General features: G+C 42.0%; 1 protein-coding gene across 1 annotated transcript; it reads left to right on the top strand.

The window, feature by feature from the left end:
• Nucleotides 1-2895: 2895 nt before the first annotated feature.
• On the top strand, nt 2896-11288 carry LOC308323672 (proton channel OTOP2-like; the record flags this gene model as incomplete). Its single annotated transcript, XM_080775444.1, has 9 exons — nt 2896-3352; nt 3913-4049; nt 4175-4233; nt 5252-5391; nt 5746-5923; nt 6746-6830; nt 7352-7660; nt 8661-8924; nt 9652-11288. The coding sequence occupies 9 exons, from the start codon at nt 2896-2898 to the stop codon at nt 9820-9822; spliced, it is 1800 nt and encodes a 599-aa protein (XP_080631570.1). The 3' UTR covers nt 9823-11288.
• Nucleotides 11289-17611: the final 6323 nt, after the last annotated feature.

Here is a 17611-nt window from a genome sequence, read left to right as displayed (position 1 = left end):
AAGGAAATAGAGCATGCACCTCCACTCTAGCCCAGGTGCTAGACAAAAAGGCAGTACAAGATGAAAAATAGACTCTATTTTTCATCTGGAACGGGTACTCTGACACGGGTACAACGGGTATTGCATAGCCGGGTGGGGCACGGATCTCCAACTTCCATCGTTACTGACTCGGTGCTCTACAGCCGGGCATATAGGTTCAGAGTCAGACCCTGCTTTGAGTGTGAATGTGATCCATTCCTTCTTTTCCTGTACTTCGACACTGCACTCTTAAGCAGAAATGTCATTAAATGAAAGGACAGTTTCCCTTCACAGCTATTTATTCTGCCATAGTAGACTGTTAGATAGCAGCTGGGTGGGTCTGTCTGTTATCCCCCGGCTGACGGTTTGTCTCTCTCTCTCTCTCTCTCTCTCTCTCTCTCTCTCTCTCTCTCTCTCTCTCTCTCTCTCTCTCTCTCTCGCTTTGACTTTCCCATGACCTAATACTATCACCATTCTCCTCCACTCCCAGGGAATGACAGCCCAGTGGGAGCAGCAGTCTAACTCTCCCACAGGACACACACACGCACGCACACGCACACACACACACACACACACACACACACACACACACACACACACACACACACACACACACACACACACACACACAGAGATACAGTTCTTGCTCCAGTATGTGTGCTATATTATGAAGTACATTTCATATCATGGCTGTCGGGCAGAAACCTCCTATCTCCATATTTAAACCTTTAGTGTTTTTTTGAGGGGTACTAGCCCCTCCTATATACAGGTTTAATGTTTGTCTTTAGTTCAATGTTGGTTTAATAAACGCCATTGACAATGAAGGGAAAACTTACGTAATTTTGTAACTCATTACATCATATTGTCTCTTTATTGTTAATGGCATTTAATGTTTGTGTTGGCACCGTTTGTTTTACATCACCATTACATCACCATATCAACATGAGTTAAACTTTAATAATATATATTAGCGCCCCTCACTTCACACGGTGTGATTTTTGTAAATGAATGCCCTATTTGATCACACTACAGTGTCCAAAAGTAACACAAGCTCCAAACTTGGCACTTTGAGCTTGTAGATATGATACTTTTGATACTTTGGTATTTGATACTTGAAAAGTAACAGTTTCGGAGATATGAGGTTTCCACCTGACATACGATAATGTAACGGACACTACAGTATACACACCCTTTTAGTGTAAAGTAGTCTCAGTGACATAATTAGTCAATCTTTGTTGACGGGATACATAAAAAAGCAAGAAAAAGACCATTACAGCATCAAAAGTAATAAACTATCCTATAAAAACTAGTCAAACATTGGCCAAATTTGCAATAATATAAGAGACTATTTTTAATAGCAAGCAAGAGGAAGCTGGGATGCACATCCTCTGAGGCTACTGGCTATTTTAGTGCAACCAGTTTATGGGATCTATTCTACTAACTAGCCAATTACAAATACTTATGCATGCGCCAGAACTAATATAGCCTAAAACAGCACGGTCTTGAAATCACGTACAGCTAAAACAGCACAGTCTTGAAATCACGTACATGTTCCAGGTGAATTTAACATGTCATGTACTGTACATGTGTGTATGAGTTGAGAGAGCATTCTCTCCCTTGTGTACAGTACACAGTGCGATGCATGTATTCCTACATGCCATTGCATGTTCAGTTACACGTGCACAAATTGACCGTCCAAATTGTGTGTAGTGACACTCAGTGAAAACCAGACAATTACAGTACATTTCAAACTAGAAAAGTGTGGTTGCCGCAATCGCTTATATGTGTTTTATCCCCCCAAAAGTCATCAAATTTATAAAGTCAAATATTTTGCATTTGCGGCGCCCCCTATGGATGAAAATGAAATTGCTTTTGGCTCTCGGTTGATTAAACCACCTGTGACATGTGATTAGAATTTGGGATGGATTCGACATTCCGTTCGGGATTTGTGGCATTTCTTCTAAAATAGGCCCTTCCCACTAACTTCTGAAGCCAATTACGGCCGAACAATACGCACTATCAAAATTCTGCCTGTCAGTCAGTTTTGATCAGATAGTAATTATTATGTCCCATTGTGGTCCCATGTATTCAATTCATCAACATAGCATAACAATAACACAATAATTTGTATCATCAGCAAATAGATGCCAAAAAGATGCCCTGATTAACCTGTAAGCAGTATACTTGACCACAAAATGCATGAATTGTAATTATTATTTTAATATTATTATATTAAATTAATTATATTATAATATTAAATATAATTTTAGTCCTTTTATATACTTATGCATTATTTTATTTTATTTTCTTCTCTTGATGTAGCACTTTGAGATTTGTTTCAAATGTAAAGTGCGTTATAAATTTATTATTATTATTATTACCATTATGTACAAAGGAGAAAAACGTTTAATTCACTTTATTTTATATTTCAGTTTCTATTTATCTTTTATTTTCTTTATTTTTGTACAACAGTTGGTAAACAGAAGATCCCATGAGAGAGAAAGGGTAGGAACAGGTGGGCTGCTGCTTGCTGCGCTGGTATCTTAGCACAGAGATATTACCCTATCGGGTCTGGGGATTTTCCACAAGTGTCTGAATAATATTATCTGTTGAAATAGGTGAGCAATGTGTTGTTTAAAATGGTATGGAAATGTAAGAATGGGTTTCCGGGAAAAATAAATTATCTTGAACTTTGCATGGCTATTTTGTGCAAAACACACTGTGTGTGGTAATAACACGTTATTGACATTGGTAAACGTGGGTGGGGCTGACGATCCCTCCGTCCCTTTAAATAGAGCCAGAAACGGCACAAAGATCAAAAATCCTTTTGTGTGTGTGTGTGTAAAGGATCTCACAGCAGCAGCTAGGCCAGACATCATGTGTTTGAACACGGGATACCCATGCGACTGCTTGACTCCCGACGTTCTGTGTGAACCATGCAGGAAGATGGCCCAAGACCTGCCGTGGGACAAAGAGCGCCTGTCCAGCGACGCCGACGGCGTGGCAGGAGGAGGACCGGTGGCGGCGAGCGCCACGACACCGCCGGTCGCACCCACCGTGGACCTGTCCTCCGGATGCGTGACGGAGCAGTGCGGAAACCTGGGCCGGCTGATGTCCGGCATCATCGCCGTCAACACCCTGATCCTGGGCTCGGCCCTGGTCAGCGGCACCGCCTACAGCACCACCTCCTTCAGCTCCGCGGACCTGCAGATCTACCTCATCATCCTCATGGTCGTGTCCGGCGCCTGGATGGTCTATTACACCGTCCACACGTCTCAGAAGTACAAGGCTGTTCTGTTCAAGGACGGCCACGCGGGACCTGTGTGGCTCAGGGGTAATGTGCTCTGTGCATACATACACGCCATTTTTGGAAGGAACTTAATTGGGCCCCCTCCCTACTTCCCTCGCGGGTCTTACCGATGGTACCATTCTGGTCAAACAGAGTCAGGGTGCTGCTTCTGTTGTGCGTGTTGGATCACTGGAAACACTGCTACACCAGTAGGTCTCCAACTTACTCCAAGTGTACTTGAGTGGGTTCCAAATGGCCCCCGTATACAGGTGTGTAACTCTGAGAGTGTACGGGTCCGTTTGTACACTCTCATAGTTATAACAGCTGCACACTAAATGGAACAGAGCCTTAATTAGTATCATCGGTAACACCGTAGGAAGAGTTATCCTGTGTGCATATGATATTATAGGCCATTGGAAATGTAAAAGCACTAAAGAGGGATGAAAATTATGTTACGATGGTTTTGTTTGTTTTCCAGTTCAGGTTAAAAAAAACTTCAGTAGATTAATAGGAAAGCCTTTGGTGGCGGTCTATTTGGGATTCATGACCATTCAGCATGTTATTTAACATTGCCTTAGTAGTAATATTTTCTTTTTTCTTTCTAGGGGGACTCGTGGCATTTGGCATACTCAGTCTCATAATGGACATTTTTAAGATTGCCAACTACGTCGGCTACCTCCACTGTGAGTCTGCGGTCAAGGTGGTGTTTCCTGTGGTGCAAATTGTGTTCATTTTTGTCCAGGTAGATAAATATACCAAACGCATAGGAACGCAAGGATTGAATGGAATGGAATGGAAAACAAATCAATTTGTGTGATACAAGATAATGATATAAGTTGTTAGAATTGTTTATTCCTTTCCTTTCAGACGTACTTCCTGTGGTTCCATGCCAAAGACTGTGTGGAGCTGCAATGGAACGTAACACGGTAAAACTATAGCCATAATGGATTTCCCTTTATCGCATGATTCACTATCCTGATAAACATGCCTACGACATCTGATAAACTTTGAATCTGTGGCATATGCATATTAAAATGACACAATATGAAAGGAATAGAATACACCCGCACACTGTATTTGCTCGGCACATGAGTATTTTCTTTTTAATAATGCAACGTTTCTGTCCCTCCGGACCTTCTTCAGGAGGGACCGAAACGTTGCATCATTAAAAAGAACCGAGCAAATACACAGTGTGCGTGTGTATTCTATTCCTTTCATTGATATCCACTGGCCTACGCACCTGTGCATACGCCTGATTTCTAGGTGTGCAAAAGTTTTTTTCCTACAAAATGACTGAATGAATAAAAGGTGTCCGCACAGGCGCACACGATTGATGCTCCCGGGTGTAAGAGTTTACTGTGGTAACGTTTCGAGCCGACCAGGGCTCTTCTTCAGACGGCAGGTTTATTGTGGTCTTCTATGCAGACTATTTTTATTCTTACATTGTTACCGCTTTTTGATCAGCACCCAACCTAGTAGGTTTGCACAGCTTTGTGTGTAGGTGTGTTTTTAGCACAGGATGGGATTATTTGATTGGCTGATGTATGATGATGACATGGTGGCTCGAACATGACATGAAAATACTTGCGAGCTTGTAAATTGGCTGTTGTCGGTGCAGAGATTTGGCATCGAGGGGAAAAAAGGAAGGGAGCCTAGTATATCATCAGTGTATGTTGTATTCATGTTAATGTGTTAATGTGACATTTCAACACTTAAACCATCAATACTTAGTAGATTTGACCTTTCACTCTGCACTTGGTCTGCTTTTATTCCCCTCTACATCAAACGTCTTTGCCGAAAATTGCAGATCTACAAGCTCACAGAGGGTGGCGTTGTACTAAACTGTAGTAACTCTGAGGACCTCCGAGGGGTCACAGGCACAGTTTTAAGGGATCATTGCCTGTCATTTTTCCGCTCATTGTTGCCAACTCTTGCCTCTCTTAGCTGTGGGTTGATGCTGGTGCTGTCTACTAACTTAATCCTGTGGATGAGCGCTGTCACAGAGGAGTCCATACACCAAACGGGTTTTCCGGACTTTAAGACTACAAATAACGCCACTCTACGAAAACGTATCATCGAGACAGGTACGTAGGTAATAAATCACAGTGGTTCTCAAAGTGGTTAAATCAGTTTAACCACTTTTAACGGTATATTATTACATTGACTATTTGACAATTAATTTACAAGTTCACAACAGGTTGCGGTGCAAAGCTTTGTGAGCTTGTCGATCTGTTTTTGTTTCGTTTTTCATCATGAAAAGAATTTAGCAATTTGGAATCATTTTTGAAACATTCTAACAAAAACAAATCTTGTGTGTATATTTTCAGATGAATACATTTGAGAACCACTGGCTTAAAGCAACATACTGTACATAAGACAAAACTGCCAACCGACCGCGACCTAAAACATGTCCCTCGCACTTGTCACATTTTGTTTAGTGAGCTTCGGAGAAGACGAGTGCAACTGCAGCCACAGCGCGTGTAAGACCATCAAGCAGGCCTACTACTACCTGTACCCCTTCAACATAGAGTACAGCCTGTTTGCGTCCGCCATGGCCTACGTCATGTGGAAGAACGTCGGACGCCTCACGGACCAACACGCCCCTCACCACATCCGGTCAGTGTTGATTTTGTCAACTGAAACGATGACGAAGATTGTTCGTCGACAACCTTTTTTCACTGAGGAAAACCGAATAGGAACGAAATAAGATCTAGGCCATGGTGACTAAAACTGAATCTATTGACACTTTCGACTAGACAAATAAACTAGACTAAAATGTTAGGGAGGGACTACTGGAGAAGAGATCATATAGAACCAAAAGAACAAGTCATTTTATGTGCTCTGAAAATAGCAGATCTACAAGACCAGTGATTGTCGCAGCTCGTAACTATTTAGCAAAGAAATTAAATCTGTGTGAAACATGTGGATAGTGCAGTTTAAGGGAAAAATGTATGGATATAAATAAGTAAACACAGTGATTCTCTAGCCTAGCAAATTCATGCACATTATATTTGATTGAAACCTGTATTTATTTAAAAAAATGAACACATAATGGACAAACCTGCACCTTGACATGAACACAGAGAATACACACAGTTATCAATAGTGTAGCGATATTGAATGGAAAAGTAATTAAACCTTAAATAAAACCTGTATAGTACTTCATATTATACAGGTGCAATCAATTATTTGCATTGCAAAACGATTCAATACCGTTTTATTTGCATTTGAAAACGATACGATACAAAGACAGTCAAACGATTACGATATCTGTTGCTGTATACATTTTGATATACTTCGATTCTTGTTTCTTGATGCAGTTACGATATCGATTCATTACACCCTTAATATTTAGTTAATATAACCTAAAACATTTGAGGTGACTAAAAATATCACTAAAACTAAATGTTTTTTTTGCTGTCGAATTCAACACTCTAGGTTCCACGGCAAGGACATCTTCTTCGGGCCCATAGCGGGGATCCTCCTGGTGATCGCGGGCCTGGCGACCTTCGTGGTGTACGAGGTGATATTCACACACTCAGCACACACACTCTGTTATCATCAGTGCTAGCACACACTGCTTACCTGTCGTCAGAATTGTCGGGAGGAACACGGTACAAAGTCACAAATTAGATCCAAATTTTGGATGGCAGAAGATCCACCAAGGACAGCTCTCCAAAATTTGAAAATCCTGTTGCTGGTCAGACTTTTACATCCCATAGCTGGAAGTGACGGGACGTTGCCATAGCCACCGGATCAATGCCAAAAGCAGCCGTGGGGCTCAACCATTACATACATGGAGTGTATTAGAGAGATAACATCCCATAGCTGGGGGGTACGAGTACATTTGTACGTGGCACAAATACAGTTTTAAGTACCCAAAATGAATCATTTTCAGAGTCCAAGCAATGAAGGATTTCCCAAACAGGGAGTGTTTTTTTTTTAGAATCATGCCATGTAATCAGAGAGAGGTATAGATGAAGTCACAGTATAGGTTTGTGGAAGCATACCCTCCCTCATGGCGTTGTGACCGTGGTGGACCAGGTGGAGATGGACCAGAAGGACATCGGCCGGCGGGAGCACGCGCTCATGATGCACTACGTGATGAACATCGTGACGGTCGTCCTGATGTCGGCGCTGACCATGGTGGGCGTGGCCATCCACATCCTGCACCAGCAGGAGCACGCGTCGGGGAAGAACCCCACGCGCAGCCTGGATGTGGGCCTGCTGCTGGGCTCCTCCATCGGCCAGTTCACCGTCAGCTACTTCACCATCGTGGCCGAGGTGGGGACGGGAGCCAAGGGCCGCCTGAACGGCCTCAACCTGGCCTGGGCCGCGCTGACCGTGCTGCAGGTCAGTGATGGAAAGTCATTAAGAGCAAACTCTGGGGGTCCGTTACCCAATCTGTGGGTCACTCACGGACAATTATTTTTGGGGTCCCTATATAGTTAGTTTCCTACATTTTGTTTTTTTAATTATTATTTCAAAAACATTTTCCAAAAACATTCCCCTCAAAAAAAGCAATTTCAAAGAAAAATCAAAGAATTTCCATAAATTTGAAAGCAGATGTTTAAGAAGTAGTGAAAATAGCCGATCTACTGTAGACACTCACAACGTGGCGTGAAGCGGTGTGTTGTGAGCGTGTAGATCGACTATTTTCACTAGTTTAAAGTATGACTTCACCACTTTTCAACCTACGTATCTTCATATAATTGATCCTCACTAATGTTCATGATAAAATAGCAAAGAAATAAATCTCCTCTGTCTGTGTCCTCATTAGAAGGACTATGGGCAGTGTTCAGAAACCCGTCTTCCAGTGACATCATCGACGGGGCATCCAAGTCTAATAGAAACTGTAGGCTTTCTATTTCTGAAAAGTTACAAAAGCCATCGCTCTCTCGATAATACAAATGTAATATAAAACAAAATAATCGTGAAAAATCAAAAAAACGATGTCACCTGAAGAGTGGTTTCTGAAGTCCACACGTCTGTGTGTGCGTGTGTGTGTGTGTGTGTGTGTGTGTGTGTGTGTGTGTGTGTGTGTGTGTGTGTGTGTGTGTGTTTTTTCTACATAATGACTATTGATGCCAATACTTTTACTAGAAAAAAACGGTTTGGACTGCTACTAAAATACCCGCATTAGAATGAAAACAACTAGTTCCATTCTAACTGCATTTTACATTTTACTGTGGGAGGGGAGGGGGAAATGGAGAACAGGGGGCATCTATGAAACAATTCAAGCCAAGGTATGTTGGCACAGGATTATAGGCTGATTGTGTTTTGGATGTGCTTTGGTCTGGATTTCTCCTTTAATTAAGTAAAGTTGAGTACTTTTCTTCCACCACTGATCCAGGTCATCCTGCAGAACATGTTCATAATTGAAGGCGTCCAACGTTTGCCCTATCAAGAGCCACACCCTCCAGTTGGCACCGTGCTAGCCAACCCATATGCCGGCCCCAATGAGGAGCTAAAGAGCGCTGCTGATCTGGAAGCTTCAGAGATCGACACCGGGTCCAGCACAGCTATACACGTCACCCCTAAATACCAACCCAGGCTGACCTGGAACAGAAGAGTACTGAAGGAGGTCTGCGCCTTCCTGCTGTTCGCCAATGTTATTGTGAGTACTTTTTGTTCCAGAGTCCCCCAGACGCAAATATATGAATTAAAAATGTTCACATGTCGCCAGGGATTCCTTCAAAATAGAAGCTTGGGGTGCCTGGAAGATATGGCCGCTTTTACTCTGTAAAGCCCCCACCTTCCGTTCCGGGAAAAAAAAAGAGACATATTTTGTTTGCTTACCTTTCTCTCGTTTCAATAAAATCGCTCGATGGTCCCACGCGTTCATATTTTGAACGAGAGGCAGGTCAGAAGTCAGAAATGAAGAGCTTAGTATGTCCATCTGATCAAAACCACGGAGAGCGCCCTAGATTAGCAGACACGAGGCATTCTTTCTGCAGCGGTAAACAGGGAAGTGAACGGCAGCGCGGATGAACGAAGAGCGAAGAGTATGGTGGCAAGAGAAAAATAATCTGAATATTCTTCTCTCGTTTGATATCATTGAAAATGCGCTAGGACGTATACACACGTGTACACCCCGTTGGTTGGATTGCTTATGACGTACCCACACGTCGCATATGAGCTTGCATATCTGCATTTTTTGTATTGCCAAAGTATAAAATAATGGATAAATGAATAATTTAGCCCTACTTTAGCCCTAAAGTAGGGCTAAAATCTAAAACGACACGGATGTTTCCCCAGTCTTAATGCGTTAAATTCATTCATGCACAATGATCAAAATGACAAGGGCTATACATGGCATAAAGCAAATTTGTTTTGATCAACAGCTCTGGATCATGCCTGCCTTTGGAGCTCGTCCCCAGTTTGACCACTACCTCGAAACGGGTTTCTACCAATTCTCCATGTGGGCAGCAGTTGTCAACATTGGACTTCCTTTTGGAATCTTCTATCGCATGCATTCGGTGGCCAGTCTCTTTGAAGTGTATCTAACCTCGTAGAAGCTGCAGGTGCAGTAAATGTAGAACTCATGGTTGTGACATCATAGAGTGCAGAGGTCCTGATGCCACTCGCTCATCCCCTTGGTCACGGACCTCATTTCTATAGTTGGAGAATAACATCGGGTCATCTTCGTCTCGTATAATTGTTTCCAAAAATAAACAAACAATGCGCTTTTGTCAGGGAGGTGGCTCTGTATCGTTTACGATAGTCAAACATTTTAATGTCACGGACATCTCAAAATAATGTTGTTCCAGAGTCCCCCAAAAGCAAATATTAGAGTTAAAACGGTACAAACGGCTTGTACAGTAAAAACTGCAACAGTTTCCCTGCAAAACTGTGACTCAGATTTGATACAGTCTGTTTCTGGCGAAAATGTAAATAATTTGGCTGCGGTAACGTTAGTGTTTTTTTCCCGCCATCAGTTGATGCTTCATATGCATACGAGTCACGCCGCGGGACCATTTGGTTATTTTTGGAACACCGATGTTACAGTATATGACACAATATTAAACACATCTATGGGAATTCAGAATGGAGGGAAGAACCGGGTAGGATACCTACATTACGTCAGACTTCGGTGCTCTATAGAAGGCCATTTTATATAAAGTCATATTTGTTTTGAAGATATATACCGTACATCTATCCATCTTCAAAGTGCTTCATCCAAAGTCTGGTGGTGGATCGGAGGTGTCGGTTCCAACAGGGGGAGAACAGACGTTTCCCTGGTCCACATTAGACAGCTCTGACTGGGGGATCCCGAGGTGTTCCAACCTTAGAGTATATATGAATAGAGACGGCACCCAGAGGAAACCCTGAGGCGAAATGGACATAGTGCCTGGGTTCGATTCCCGCTCGGGACGCTGTGGGTGCTGGCGGCGTGTTTCCTCCTCCGCGTCATCAGTGCCCATACCCGAAGGCGGGGTTGGCGAAAGGGCCTTTCTGTGTGGAGTTTGCATGTTCTCCCCGTGTCCCCTAGCGTAGGTACCCTCACAAAAAACATGCAGTAATCCTGGTCACTAAACTGCCTCCCCCTGGCCAGCCGGGGCGCCTGATGGAGGGGAAAGGAACTGGTTGGAATAACGTGTTCCTTCCACGCGCTACGTCCAACCAGGGAAACTCCCCCCTGTCAGGTGTAAAGGAGCAACTTGGACACTCAGGCATGAAGGAAGCATGAGTTCAAGTCCGTTGCTCTCCCCTTGTCCTCCATATATGGGGACTAGGTTGGTGGAGGGTGTGTAGAGCCCAGGATCACATTAGATGATTGACACAGGGGTGAAAAATGGGTTACAAAATCGTGGGATAAAAAATATATTAAAGAAATGGACATAGTGGACGAATTTGGTATTGCAGCGTGGGCCCAAACACATGAACGCGCTGACTATCATTGTGCACGTTCACGACGGACGCACGCTCGTGCGCGTTCAACGGCAGCGCGTTTATGTGTTTGGGCCCAATCACTATTGCAATCCATCCCAGAATGCACTCTGTTCCTACCCGGAAGGAGGAGTGAAATCGCCTCATGCGCTTTTGAGCAACTTAATGCAAGTGGATGGAAGGAGAACTCGGATGCCATCTCTATTCATAATACTCTAAGGTTCCAACCTGGTCCTCCTTGGCAGTGGTGGAAAAAGTACTAAATGTTTTTACTTACGTAAAACAATACTGCAACGTTGAAACACTCTTGTTACAAGTAAAAAAGTCTGATATTCAAAATTGACTTGAGTAAAAGTACTACGGTAAATAAAAAAGTACTCGTAATAGCAGCGCAACGTTCCGCGATGCCACGCGTTAGGGCGTTGTAGATCGGCCATTTCCAAATAGCCAAAGTTTAAATAGGGTTGAAGTGGTTAATGAACGTTTTGTAATAATAATCAAAATCTACAAAGTAACAAAGTTTTCAAATAATTTTAGTGGAGATAAAAAGTTACAATTTTTGAGTTTCTTTTAAACAGAGAGAACAAGGCAACCAGGTGCTAAATAGAGTTCAAATAGTAAAAGGTACTCGTGGATCAGATGGGATAAGACATTAGATTGGGCACTCGAGTTAAAAGAGGGAACATGTTTGGTCTTCTTCACTCTTCATCAGAGCTAAAAGATGATTATTGACCCCTGATGAAGAGGACAGAACATGCTGGTCCCTCTTTTAACTCGAGTGCCCGGACGGACCTCCCAATTTTTTATCACATGAGTACAAATTCCTTTGCACCACTGGTCCCCCGGTCTACCCCGTGGCCTCCTCCCAGCTGGACGTGTCTGGGGAAAAAAAACCTCGACCAGGAGGTGTCCTTACGTAAATTACTACAATGTTGATTGTTTATTTTATTATTATTAGTTATAGTAATCCCACTACTAAGTTTTATTTGCAGTTATTTGTGCCTTCATTAGTGGCGTGCACTGTATTGCACTATGGCCACATGGAGAAAAGTTACATCTCTGGAAGAAATATATTTTGAAATAAAACTTTCAAGATTATGACAGACAGTTGTCTGTGTGCGTGCGTGCGTGTGTGTGTGTGTGTGTGTGTGTGTGTGTGTGAGACAAAGTGTCATGATCAATGTGCTATCTTTTTTCCTCTGTGTGTTAAGCATGTGCAGCTGGTTGGTTGGACGGTCACCATCTATTCTAATGTAACCTTCTTCTGATCTATTGTATTGCGCCTCTTGTGCAGATCCAAATAAAAGAATTCAAATGTGTGCGTGCGTGCTTGTGCATGTGCTGTGACTCACAGCAAAAAGAAGTGGAATTTCTAAGTAGTGGAATATGTAATGAATGAGCCATGGTCAACCGTCCCAGCAGAGCAGGAGCACTAGGAGATGATGCAACTATCACACCACAGCATGCAATCCTTTACTACTACCTCATGTGCACATGTCATGATCATATTTTTGTTTTTATCTTTTTACAAAATGTACATCAGAAAGACACTGTACAGTACCACCACCACCACACAAATAAAACCGTGTGACAAATTATGCATCAGGTATGTCTTCTGGCCACTGAGGTTTTAACTTTTAATATCTTTATATCTTTTATTAAAGTCTAGATAGGTCTAGTACAGTAGAGACGTCAGACCCTTAATACAGTCCATGCTGGAGCTGTACATGTATTCTCTTTGTTTCACACAGAGTGGCGGGCTACCGTTAAGATGAATATGCATGCAACGTTCCACTTTGACCATCAGTTATTGAAATGAAGCGACTAACAAGGAAATGCATTCAGCCACGAGGAATTCCTGAATTTCAATAATGCATGTGATGATGATGATGATACATAGATAGATAGTACAACTGTGTGCGTCTACTCTGAATGCCATTGGCTGACTAAATAAACCTCTGGCTGCCTGTGAGAGAACCATGCCTGGGAAATCCGTTCACAGTTGCTCTACTAAACATCAGTGACTAATTATTTTAACCACATCATGAACCATCAATTATCGGCTATTGTCAGGCAAAAAGATTAGGCACAGTATAAAGGGAAGCAAAGGTGGTGGCCAAGTACAGACCCCGGCAGGTGTCCCTGGTCAACACAATATAGAGTATAACTATGATCTATAACTATATATTTCAACATTGTCTTCGTTATAGATGAGTGGAGTTATAGTTAGCTGTTATAGTGCTTGGTGTGAGGCTTCCTTACCTTATTTGTAGTTGTAGTAGTAGTGTTGTAGTCCCCACCAAAGAGGTCCAGGTGTTATTTTGTGCAAAAGTGCATTATTGGCTATTTCCCCTAATATTAAGCTCTCAATGGGGGTTGGGTTTTTGTGTTAAATTGCTTATTTCCATCGAAAGAAGTAGTTTTGAGCGAATTAGCACAACACCCCAATGCCCAATTCAATTCAATGCAATTCAATTCAATTGAGGGCTTATATTAGGGAAAATAGCCAATAATGCGCTTTTGCACAAAATAACACCTGGACCTCTTTGGTGGTGACGTAACAACTACAAATAAAGGTAAGAAAGCCTTCTAGGATGGAATTCACCATTTAAGGGGATAAAATCATCCAGTCATTTCAGTGGAGAACTTTATACTTCATATATTTCTATATCTTCATGTATGGAACAAGTATGTGATGCTCTTGCTGGCTCAATAGTGGCCCAATTTCCACTCGTGTATCAGTTATTTGTCACTTGTCACATTTTATCTGATCTAAGATGCTGTTTTTAGAGGCTGCACTGTGTCAGCGAGTCTGGGTTGCTTTCTGACAACACAACAAGAGTTCAAGCAGTTCAACCTGGTTGAACTCATGCTGTCTCCTTCTTGTCATCACTAGATCCCAAAATAAGCCCCTAAAAGTGTTGGTATAGTCTGTACGTGCGTGTGTGCGTACTTGCGTGCGTGCATGGATGGGTGTGTGCGTATGACCTGTGCGTGCGTGTTGGACTGGCAGCTGGGTATTTGTTTTGTTTATTAGTTTTGTGTGTGTGTGTGTGTGTGTGTGTGTGTGTGTGTGTGTGTGTGTGTGTGTCTGTGTGTCAGGTTTAGCTCGATTAACATTGAACGTGTGGTTTGATTTCAGCCTGACCCCCAGTTCACGCTCGGTGCAACAACAATTACTGAGGTCATTAACGTTTGGCTCGTATCAGCCTAACAGGCCTACAGTCCTGTCAAATTATAACAAACCCTTAGTCTGTTAGAGCAGGAAAACCCCGGCCGCCGCCGCTACGCTTTTCAATGACAGACGTCTGGCCTCAGGACTGACTGCACTGCACGCCAGCCATGTGATGGCATTGCTAAATTATCACCATTATGTCTGAAACCGTGAAACGTCATGAAGTCATCCATAGATGGAGTGTGTAGTGTGTGTGGGTGCCTGTGGGGGGTGTGTGTGAGCATGTGGTTCAGTCACAAAGTGCGACTGATGAGAGGGACAGACATAACTGAAGATGTCCATACTGTATAGCCAAGACTCAAAGTAGCAGTACCACATTGTAGAAACACTGATACAAGTAAAAGAACTGTTAAAATGTAACTAAAGTAGGCCTACAAAAGTATTGGCAGCTAAATGCACTTAAAGTACAGCAAGTAGATGTACTGTACACATTGTTTTTGTAATATATTTCAAGAAATCTTTTTGAAAATACCAGATACCAGCTTGTAGATTGGCTGTTTTTGAATAGCTGATGTATAGAATAAAGGTTTTGCATTAACAATACAAATCCAGTAACTATAGTTTTCAAACTTGAGTGAATTAAAAAGTGCAATAGCCTACAGTATTTTCCCCTGAGATGGTATGGAAAAAAGAAAAACTCAAAGTTTAAGTGCAGCACTTGAGTAAATGTGCTCGATTTACGTGTGTGTGTGTGTGTGTGTGTGTGTGTGTGTGTGTGTGTGTGTGTGTGTGTGTGTGTGTGTGTGTGTGTGTGTGTGTGTGTGTGTGTGTGTGTGTGTGTGTGTGTGTGTGTGTGTGTGTGTGTGTGTGTGTGTGTGTGTGTGTGTGTGTGTGTGTGAGCGAGTGAGAGACAAACATATAGCTGAAGATGTCCATAGTAAATGTACTGTAATGGTGGCTGTGTAATGGAGATTAAGTCGCCTTATCAATTGATGATTACTTTGAAGTTCGTTTATGTTTTTGGTTGACTGCCACTAAACAGAACCAGCCAGGAAAGCACAGCGTGAAGTCATGTGTCCTGTCACATGATCAGAAGTAATGCCGATGAACTGTGCCTACTTCCTATGCCAGGAAATTATTATTACAGATGACACAATTACCTAGGGATGTTAGTAACCCTTTTCCATGGCCCGTTCCACTGCCAAGTACAGAATGACGTTCTTCATGGCCTCGGCACAGGAACGATGGGAAAGAACTGGCCACATGTTGCTGTCAGAATCTTGTATAGTCCAGCAGTTTTAGGTAGAGTGTGCGACTGTGCGTGCATGTTTGTTTGTTTGCTTGTGGCAAAGTACATTATGTTTAGTTAGTTAAAACACGTTCTTTGATATACAGTAGAGATGTTTTTCTCTAATGAATGGTATAGTGGATGTCTGTTCCTGACAATACAATGGATAAACGTATGATGAAAAGATGACCTTTATCGATGCCCATGTTATTAGTTTTATTTCCCTATGTCATTATGCTTTCAAATGTGTCTTTCAAATTTCCACTTATGTAAAACACTTTCAATTGCCTTTTTTGCATGAGCTGTGCAATGCATATAAACTTGCCTTGTGGTACAGTACACCACAGTACACCACAAGGGTGTTTCATGTTGCTTTTTTAATACATTATACAAAAATACAAAAATGCTGTATAGGTTCTCAACCTGTGGGTTGGGATTTTGGGTGGTTCACGCAATCACCAGATGACAGTGAAGTGTGACAATTTAAGGACTTTTAAGAAAAAAAAATTAAAGAAAAAGAAAGAAAAGATCAATATAATTACTGCATCAAAAGTAATCAACAATCTATAGTCTCAAAACTGGTTAAACATTCACCAAATTGTCGATCATATAATAAGAAAGAGTCAATATTTGATCTGATCTACAAGCTCACAACGCATCATGTTGCGAGGCATTGTGGGCTTGTAGATCCGCTATTTTCAGAATATTTATCTGTGGAACTGAGTCAAACAAAATGTAATGCCTCAACTCCTACATTCCAAGTGCTTAAAGGTTTCACAACATTAATTTTAATTTATTTTTCGTTTTTCTTTTATGACCTGACCTCAATTACACCCAAACAACCTGAACTTTAAACATTCAGTGGATTTTCTGTGGTTTGGGGTTTTCTCTGTGTCTGTAAAGCCTTTTGAGCTGTTTTCATTGCTGCTCAAAAGGCTTGTTTTCAACAGTGACATCTGCTGGCAAATTCCATTGTCATAGGATTTGCTGGTCTTACATCACACTCCACAGGAAAATCTGAGCACTTGTTTGAGCAAGAAAATCTACTGAATGTTTAAAAGTTCAGGTTTTTGGGGTGCAATTGAGCTCAGAAAACCTAAAAAGCATATAAGAAAAATTACAAAACTTGTCACAATCCCTTTAAATTATCAGGGTGGGGCTACCCAGTTCAAATAATTATGATTATTTTGGATTGGTGTTATTTTGGAAAAGGTTGAATCCCACTGAGGTAAATTACCACTTTCCCACCAGGTCAGCAAGTGTATTAACCAGTTGTTCTTCCTCCTCAAGTAACTCAAACATCTGTCTGTGTCACCATACACAAACCTGAGGTCATGCTTCCGGGAATGTGTGAGTGTATGTGTGTATATTTTGGACTGCAGACTGGATACTGGCTGTGTGATGGTGGTGTGTGTGTGCACCTGCATGCAAGCAAACATGCATGCATGTTATAGTGGCAGCTCTCTCTCTCTCTCTCTCTCTCTCTCTCTCTCTCTCTCTCTCTCTCTCTCTCGCTCTGCTCTGCTCTCATTTTCAGTTTTCTTCTTTGGTGACACAAGCCACGTCAGTGTTGAGTGGACATGAACAGAATGGTCTGTGTCTTTCAGTTTGTTCACAGTCACAGACACATACTGTACATTCATGTCACTGTTCCTGACCTCACCCATATGCCCTTTCAGCTGAAAACAAGTCTGTGCATCACTCAAGAGACAATATACTGTAGCTACTTAAAGATTTCCATAATGTTTCCTTGTTTTCTTTTCAAAAACAGTGAAAATAGCAAATCGTCGATTTGTGCTCTTTGTCGTAGTCCTATATGACAAAGTATGTGGTTAAAGAAATTCACACTCTGGCGAAGTGAGGGGTGCCTGGTAATGTTTGTTAAAAGTACCCTAAACAAATATAGACTATATAATGTATAATGTAGTTTGTTTACAGCGTTAAGAGAAAG

This window comes from Protomyctophum bolini (assembly GCF_963924005.1).
Source record: "Protomyctophum bolini genome assembly, chromosome: 11".
In the NCBI taxonomy this organism is placed as follows: domain Eukaryota; kingdom Metazoa; phylum Chordata; class Actinopteri; order Myctophiformes; family Myctophidae; genus Protomyctophum; species Protomyctophum bolini.
Note: the sequence above shows the minus strand (reverse complement) of the source record. Positions and strands in the feature narration are given on the sequence as shown.